Source organism: Vipera ursinii (assembly GCF_947247035.1).
Source record: "Vipera ursinii genome assembly, chromosome: 17".
Taxonomy (NCBI): domain Eukaryota; kingdom Metazoa; phylum Chordata; class Lepidosauria; order Squamata; family Viperidae; genus Vipera; species Vipera ursinii.
The window spans coordinates 2,312,130-2,321,561 of NC_139530.1; the positions used below are offsets into that span (position 1 = coordinate 2,312,130).

Consider the following 9,432-nt stretch of genomic DNA (forward strand, 5'->3'; position numbering starts at 1 on the left):
CTACTAGTCTATCTTTTGCTCTTTAAGAATTGGGAATAAAATCTCCCAAGATTCTTAGATATTTCTTAAAACCTTTCTTTTCAGTGATATTATTATTATTATTATTATTATTATTATTATTATTATTATTAGACGTTACGGCACCGTTCATTGTTTTAATGCTTTTTGCTGTTTTTATTGTTTTAAAATGTTTTTAAGATTTTAATTGTAATATACAGCACGTGTTGAATTGGGTGCTACGCAGAACTGTTTGCTAGGATGGGTGCCTGTAGAAATCAAATCAATCAACCAACCAACTGGCTAAATCTGATGATCTGATCTAAAAACTTATCTATTCGAACAAGCCGGCCTGGCCTGATGGGTTTGGGTTTTAACATTATTTTAACTAACCTACTACATTGGGCACAATCATTTAACTTTAAATCTTGTATCCTGTATTCTTAGTTTTGTTGCCCTGTACACCGCCCTGAGTCCTTCGGGAGAAGGGCGGTATATAAATCAAATAAATAAATAAATAAATAAATAAATCAGTCCCACTTTGTGTGTGTGTGTGTGTGTGTTATTGCACATTGGATTCATTTATAAAACCTAAGTAAATTCACTAACCAGGTTGTGCAAATCCAGTAGCCAAGTTCTGTTTTACTGCTTCTTTTTTTTTTTTTTAGCCAGGTAGATTTTCAAGGCATCAGTTCAACGTCAGGGACATCATTGCCAACCCAAGGGCTTCTACTTAAGGAATAGTACTAATTACGGGGCCAATGCAAGCTGCGGGAAGATCGGGACCCCTCCCCACTCCACTCCACTCCCGTCCGCTTACGGTACCAACTCGCGAAGCCTCCGAGCAAACTCGCCACGCAACTTTTTTCCTTTCTTTTTTTTTTAACCAGCAGCCAAGCCGTCCGTTTGGGAAAGCTCCCAAGGCAACGGAGACAACCAACTGGAGGGGCAAGCGGAGGGGGTGTGTGTGTGGGGGAAAGGGCTCCAGCTTTCTCGGGAGGAGGAGGAGGAGAAAGTCGCCGACGCCGAAGTCCGCGGAGCAGAAAGCGTTTGGCTCGCGCGGCTCGGGCATCCCGGGGCAGGGGAAGAGTTTCGGCTCCCCCTCTTCTGGGGAGGAGTGGTACATTCCGCGTTTTGTCTCTCGGGGGAGGCTCAGGAGAAGCGGCGGCCGCTCCGGTTCTCCCCCCCCCTCGGCCAGGTAACTCTTAAAGGAGCCGCGCCGCTTTCTTTGCCGGCTCGTGTCCAAATCCTGCAAGCGAAGCAAAAGTGCAGTGGGAACAAACGGAATACACCCCACGTAAAACTTCCACCCGTCTTGATACCGCCCCTACCGAGGTTCACCCTACTGTACCGGTAGTCCTTGAATAACGACCACAAATTGACCCCCCCCCAGCTTTTCCGTTGCTAAGCAAGGCAGCTGCAAAGTGAGGCTTGCCGCATTTTTACGACCGTTCTCGCCACGGTTCTTAAGCGAATCGCTGCGGTTGCTAAGTGAACTGGGCTTCCCTACTGGTAAAACAGAACATAGAGCTGGAAGGGACCATGGAGGTCTTCTAGTCCTGCCCCATGCTCGAGCAGCACAACCTAGGCCAGGGGTCGGCAACCTTGGCTCTTTTATGACTTGCGGACTTCAACTCCCAGAATTCCCGAGCCAGCTATGCTGGCTCGGGAATTCTGGGAGTTGAAGTCCGCAAGTCATAAAAGAGCCAAGGTTGCCGACCCCTGACCTAGGACATCTCAGACAAGTCACTGTCTAATGACAGTGTCCAAGTGCCTGCCCGTGGGCCAGTTGCATCGTACGGAGGCCGGGCCCACCCCAGCTGGGGCAATGCAAAAAAAAAGTCGCAATACATCGTGACACGTCACGTGACGTGGCGAGTTTGACACCCGTGGTCTAATCTCTGCTTAAAAACCTCCAGTGCGGGAGCGCCCACGATTTCTGGTGGCAAGCTGTTCCACTGTTAGGAAGTTTCTCCTTAATTCCAGGTTGCTTCTCTCTTGGGTTGGCTTCCAATCTAGCTTGTCCATCATAAATATATAATATATAATAATAATAATATATTATAATAATAAATAATAATAATAATAAAAATATATAATAATAATAATAAATAGGAATCAGTTGATCACATGAGGGACGCTACAATGGTTGTAAGTATATATATAAAAATGGCCATTAAATCACTTTTTTCAGCTTGGCGCCTCGCTGGCATCCCACCATCAAAGACTAGGGGAGGGAGCAGTAGAAATTTTGGACTCAAAGACTACCTGTATTGCATAGATGTTTTGGACCTCCACTCCCATCAGCATCAGCCAGTGGGACCAGTGGCAAAGGAGTATGGGAGTGGTAGTCCAAAGCCAATAGAAGGCACCAGTTTTCTTTCATTTTCTCTTGCGCGTTAGCACAAAGTGACTGCTTAGTTCTCACTAATTCTAGGCCTTCAGAGCTTTGACTGACAGCGACGTGATTTGAATTTTGCTCAAGCTGGAATATTTTAAGAAGAATGAAATCTGTACAGTATGGCAGGAATAAGCAAATAACCTGGTCACCAGTAATTTTTCTCAACAGTATGAAGACATTTTTAATTAGTCTGCCAAGCGGCTGGCAAGGAACTGCCTGCCAATTACAAAAAAATAAAAACCAAACCCGATTCGAAACATTCAGATAAATTCTTATTCAGAGGACTCCAGTTGCTCTAATTCTCTAAGCTGTTCCTTTTGGCTCCCTCTAACCCCCCTTTTTATTATTTTTAGAGTTGGCAGCTCCTCTAAAAATTAATTCTTGTGTTTCATTTGAACGACAGCTCTTTTGTGCTGGTTTTAAGTTGGATTTCACACTCCCTATACCTCCGCCCACACAAGCACGGGGCAAAAACATTTTCCCTGCCGTTCTACTGAACTGAATAAGTTATTTCGTTCCTTTCCTGTAGGATCACTTCTGAAAGACCACCTGCTCCAGGTAAAGAAAGGGCTCCTTCCAACGCGGCCATCATTTTATTTACCTTCTAAGATGTTATTACACGAATGGTATATGAACCTAATAATGCAATGTTATTACATTGATGCTACGTTAATATATTAATGCTAAGATTGTTTGACCTCTCTTGAGATTTACTGTATTAAGTATAAGTATATTTTATAGCTCAGCTTGATGACAACAGTTGATTATTCTAAAAATTGCAGTTTTAGTCTTAACTGACACAGAGCAAAGAGGGTTTTGGTACAATCTTCCTAAAAGAGGAATAATTCAGAGGATCTGAAGACTTTTAACATTACTTCTTGAGATTAAATCTACATGTACCACCTGGAAGAGGTCACCTTCCTTCCCTGGAGAACTCCATGGCAAGGAGAAGATCAGCCTGGCATATTCTTCACTGCTTACTGTTTCACTTCCTTCCAGAAGAAACTATTCTGTTTTAAATGCTTTTAATTTATTTATTTTATTTATTTATTTGATTTATATACCGCCCTTCTCCTGAAGGACTCAGGGCGGTGTACAGGGCAATAAAATAAGAATACATTAGTTAAATAATTTTAAAACCCAAATAAGAAGACAGTGGCGGAATACACTGGTTCGGCCTTGCCATTTTGGAGAAGGAAATTTGATTCAATTAACCCTCAAATAAAATATCTTTTGCAACGTGTAATAGTAACATTTTCCCAAGCACACAAAGATTCTCAAAAGGCAAGCGTGTCCTTGTGAATGCTCCTGCACCTACGCAACTGACCTGGTATTCAATTTAATTTTGCTTTTCTTCTGCTGCGTTCATTGTGCTTACCAGCCGGTTCACACATTTTGCAACCAGCTGTGGAAAGAAGGGGGTGTGTGTGGGGGGGGGCTTGGAAGAGAAAACAGACTTTGGGAAATGTGGGGGAAAAACAGGGCAGGCAACTTTCAAAAATAAAAAAAAGATGGGGAACTCTGCAAAAGCCTACAGACCTCTTGCTAGAAGTATCACAGTTTTCCCAGGAGCGCTGAGAGCAAAGCAGCTATTAAAAGAATTATTGGGAGGTGGGTGTGGGGTGGGAATAACTGAAATAATTGGAACGTTATAAAGGATGGCTTTCTGCTTTGTGGAGGAGGAGGAGGTAAGCATTGCATAAAAGAAATGTTATGTAAAGGCCTAGCCGGGAAAAGAACAAGGATTCCACTTACAGGCTTCTAAGCAGTGCTAGGAGAGACCCAGTCCTGAGATCTAAGGAGAGCTGCTTCTGTCAGATTGGGTCTGCCTATCCTGCTAAACCATGGTTAGGTAAATGATTGAGTAAAACACTGCTGGCTGGAATTGCATAGGACACAAAGCCATAAACCACGGTTTAAAAACCGACAATGTGCCAATGGTATGGTGAAATCTGATTTCCCACCTTAGCCACAATCGACTGGGTTTGCTCAATGTGCTACACCAGACTGTGCTTTGTTGGCTTTCGGCTTAAGTGAGGTGGGCTCAGCCAATTCTGGCTTATACGATAATCACGACTCAACAAACTGGCTTAATCCACACAAGGCCAAAACAAATCACGTCCTGGTGGAGAGAAAGGAGGAAAAATGGATACGAGGGTGGGTCATCTACAAATGATATCTTTTCTTTTCCCCCCACACACACATTGCGTGTTTCACAATGTATTTTAAATCTGGGATCTGTGAGTGGGAATTTGTAGATCACTTTGTAACACCTTAGTAGAATTGCCTGAAAAAGTGTTAATCAAGCTTTATTGTGGTTTTATTTTAAGGACCTGCTCTGCTCCCCTCTCTTTCATTTCAGTTCTCAAGTTTTCGCAAGGAATGTCATGACCGCATGCCTGTTCTGATTCAGGGCAAAAGAGGTTAACCTCCTGTTGAAGACAACTCACCCTGAAGGAACAAAAAAAATACTAGTTAGATCTTTATTACGCCCCCTTCTTTTCTGCCAGGGATAAATTTTTAGCTTATTTGAGTAGTTGTCACCTTGGAAACACTGAAAGAGAGAACATATATCTGTAAACAGTGGTACCATATATACAGCTATATACAGGACCATCACAAACTCAGAAGACTGTGGTCCACTTTTTTATTCCTTTCAATTCTACTATGCTTGGCCTTTGGTGCTCCTTAGGGGAAAAAAGTCACTTGCATCCACACAGCAACCTTGTGAGGGAGGTGGATACTATTCAATGCCCTTGCAAATATGGAATACGGTTACCTGCTGCCTGCTTTCTTGGAATGGGGGAAGGAATGTTGCAACATCTTTGCAAGAGTTGGATTTTTTTAACAAGGCAGGTAGAGTGTCCCAAGGTTCATTTATTTGTGGATGCGCTAGGTATAAAGTCAGAGTCCCTTCGGCCCTGTGCTAAGCTATGATGCGACTGGGGCTCACTGACTAAACCATTATTGCCTCAGTTTGCTCAACTGACTCAGCTATAAACAACATAGTCCTCAACTTACAACAGTTCATTTAGAGACCGTTCAAAGTGACGTATTAAAAGAAGTGATTTATGCCCCTTTGGTGCACTTAATGACTGTTGCAGCATCCTCACACTCATGGTAATCAACATTCGGATGCTGATCAACTGGTTCATATTTAGGATGCTTGCAATGCCTCCCGGGATCGTGGGATCAGTTTTTGCGATCTTTCTGACGAGCAAAGTCAATGGGGAATCCACGTTCACTTAACAACAGTGTTACTAACTTAACTTCAGTGATCACTTAACTGTAACAAGAAAGGTCGCAAAGTGGGACCAAACTCACTTATCAACTATCTTGCTTAGCAACAAACCTGCATTACAAAGCAGAAGGCTTACAATTGGCAAAATTGCACACACTAAGCTATAAAGTGGTTAGCATGCTTTGGGTGAACATGCCCAATTATGATGTATTCAGAAGGCCATTAAGCAAATAATGGCTTAATGCAAGGTGAGAACTCGCCTAAGCATGAATATGCATTCATCAGGTCCTGGAATTCTTGTTATAACTAGAAAGCACAGCCATGGCTTTGCCATAATTAGACACTATATTCACACAATTTTATTTATTTTATTTTAATTCCATTTATATCCCGCCCTTCTCCGAAGACTCAGGGCGGCTTACAAGCTTAGCAGTAGTAGCCTTCATTCTATGTATATGCCTGCTTATTAGGGCTTTCTCCCAAGCGGCATTATTACAAAGTCAGCTTAATTGCCCCCAACAATCTGGGTCCTCATTTTACCTACCTCGGAAGGATGGAAGGCTGAGTCAACCTTGAGCCTGGTGGGACTCGAACCTGCACTAATTGCAGGCAGCTGGTGTTACTTAAGGAGGCATTAGCATTGCCTTCAACAATCACTTTGACCCACAATTCCACATTTTGACTTTGTTCTTAATTTCTACAGTTTTATGAGTGGTCTTAAAAATAGCCAAGGTACTTTGTATGAGCCTCAAGTATCTATCAAGTATTTGTATTCTTGTCCCACCCTCGACGTCCTAATTTTATCTCTGTTCCTCTTGACATTCCTGATCGTGATTAAAAAGACAAGTTCACAGAAATATTCTTCGAGGATCCTACATGTAAAATTGGAGGCAATTTCCTTTCCTCAAAAGGATCTAATTCCTCTGGCCGGGAGAGGAAGTGCTGTTGATCCCTTCAGTTTAAAAATAGGCACGGGTATTCAACGTTCACAGACATTTGGAGACACAGCCACACGACAGTCACCATTTGGGTGTCCATAAAAAAGAAGAACAGTAATTATTGATGATCTACATGGAGTGGGCAGAAGGCGGTATTTCATTGATTGCCTCATTGGATTGGCTATTAGGCTATCGAGAGGAAGACCCTTGGAAAAGTATCCATTAGCAAAGGCTAAAAGTGGTTCACCTTTACGTTTAAATTTAAAAAAAAAGAGAGGCAAAACCCTCTGAAATATGTCTCAGAAATCTCAACATCTTCTCAGATGAAGAAAGAATATTTCCTGCAATGAAATGTAATTTTGCCAGTCTTGGCCTATAATTAGGAACTAAATTGCATGTTGCCCAGCTAAGTGTCAGCCCATCTTCAACCGTGGCTGATTTGAAAGAAGAAAAAAGCTAATCTGGGCCAGATGTGGTTAATAGTTGGATAAGAAACCACCAGAAATTCTGGAATTGCCAACTGCTCTGCAAATCTGGAAAATATCCTAAATGAGCACAGTGGCAAACCATCACTGCCTTGTCCCCAGAGAAATGGCAGGCATGTATCCATATAACCTCCCAGCGCTGGCCGTCCCCATCCTTCTTCAGGTCATCCTGAAGACTTCAAGAAAGCTAACACTGGACTTGTACAATTTAGTTGGAAACCCAACTAATTGCTGATTTTGGAGAGAGGGGAGGAGGAGGAGGAGGAGGAAGAGGAGGAGGCGGTGGCTGCTTAGTATTTTGTGTGAAGCCAGCCCATTTGCTTTGTCTGGAGTTTAATGTGTTCTTTGAACCCAGAAAATGGATTCATTCAGTAGCCATGCTAAATGTGTCGTGCAAGGCCAGCCACAGAACAGACAACGTCTAGGCTGGGGCCGTTTCAGGACCCTGGAGAGCTCAACACACCCGTCCCAAAAGCTGCCTCAGCAGGGTTTGTGAACACAGCATCACAAGGCCTTCCAACCTCCTGCTCAAGGCAGGAGCTTCATAGCACCCCAGTCAAGTAGTTGTCCAGTCTGTTTTTGAAAATCTCCAGTGATGGAGCACTCACCACTCTGGGAGGCGAGCTATTCCATTGCCTTAATAACCCTGAAAGTTGGTTCTTGAGTTCTACCTCGCTTGCCATTAATCCTACACCTCGTCAACTGCCCTTGGGCATTTCTGATAGGGCTGACTCACGTGTGGCTCTCCAAAGGGCACTTGAAGAAGAGAACCCGGCATTTATCATATCCTAGGTCTTCCTGTCAATTTTTTCTCTAAAGCTGTGACACCAAGCCCTCCAGGTGACCTCCACTGTGCCACTTCGGTCTTTTGAAGGGAGAGGGCATGGGGGTCATGCTTTCAAACTCAGCACTAGACACTATTTTTATGTTCTGAAAAGATTAATGGCCCAAGATTCTGCTTGGCTTTGCAGAATTCTGCTTCCCATTTATCGGTACCTTTAATTTAAAAGGCCCTTTGAAACCGTTTGGTCAGGCAGGCTGGCCACAAGGAAGGTATTTTCAAGGGGACCCCCGAACAACTTTGAAAGGGAAGTTGTCTGATAAAGGAAGAAGTGAAATTTTCAGGCACTGGCTTAATCCTACATGCATTCAGAAGGGGCAGGTTTTATCCTGCAACTGTTGGTCCTAAAAGCAACCGGCCAGCTATCCCGATGGCTTCTTAAAGATTTAGAAGACAATGAACTGAAATAGATTTGACTCCAGGGCCGAAAAATGACTTATGAGGTGTGACTCCGGTTTATCTGGCTGAAACAAAGGAACCCCCCCGGGGGGGGGGGCAATGAGCTTTCTCTGCTCATCCTCAGCCCTGCACTTGTCTTTTGATTTCTCTGTCTGTTCCAGAAATGCTGCCGCCCTTCTTTCTCCTCTCTCCTCTTCTCCACGATTCATCTCCATAGGCTGACCTTCCTCCCTTCGTATGCACTTCGACCGCCTGCCTGCTTTCGTAGCCTTTCCATCCTCTTCCCCTTTTCTTCTCTTCTCCTCTCTCTCCTTCCCTCTGTCTCTCCATCTCCCTTTCTAAATCTAGACTCCCAGGGAACACGTGTAAACGTGCTTCCTCCTCCTCCACCACCTCTTCCTCCTCCTCCAGCTCTGTTGCGCTGCTTTGGTAACACTCAAAATCTGTAATTTCCGAAGGGGTTTATTTTCGGCCAGCAGCTTTGTGCAGTTCTGTGCTTGGGTTCTTTTTTTTTTCCCCAAAATTTAAAGTGGCAGCCGTCGTCTCATTTTTCTAGTGGAGGTACCAGCGAGGGAAGGATGGAGAGCTAGGTGAAAGAGAACGCTTGCCCTCGAATTTTACTTGGCGCTGCCCAGAGCGCCCTGGGCAGGCGGCCACCCAGGGTAGCGCCGGGATCCTCTCTCCTTCTGCCTTCCCTACTCCATCGCGCCCCTGGTCGCTGCGGTGCCACGTCGCTCGGAGAGGCAACGGAGCCTCCAACTTCTTTCCCCCACCCCAAACACACACTATTTCTCCCCACCCTCCTCTCCCTTTCCACCGTGCGGAGCAGGACCGACCAACGCAGGACCGCGTTGCCCTCGGGAGCTGGTTCTACAATCGCCCCGCGCCCGAAGGGACTCTGGAGAAAACTCCCTTGCCCTGCACCCGTTTCTCGCCCCTTCGGTCGAGGCCCCTGCCTCTCGGCCAGAGATGGAGTCGCTCACCTGGGTTTTCCCCTCCTTGCTGCTGCTCTGCGTCCAGCAGCACACCTGGACCAGGTAAGAGCGAGCGAGCGAGCGAGCGGAGCCTCCCGGGCTACACGCTCGCTGCGCCCGGCCACTTTCTCCGCGCCTGCCTGGGGCGCTGCCGCC

General features: G+C 45.0%; 1 protein-coding gene across 1 annotated transcript in view; it reads left to right on the forward strand.

Moving 5' to 3' along the window:
• Positions 1-9,271: 9,271 nt before the first annotated feature.
• The window catches only part of GABRD (gamma-aminobutyric acid type A receptor subunit delta), a gene marked incomplete at its 5' end in the record, with an annotated part of 5,451 nt that continues 5,290 nt past the window's right edge, over positions 9,272-9,432 (forward strand). The window contains one exon of the mRNA XM_083375639.1: positions 9,272-9,339. Coding sequence (XP_083231765.1) covers positions 9,272-9,339 — 68 coding nt within the window. The remainder of the gene's footprint in view (positions 9,340-9,432) is intronic.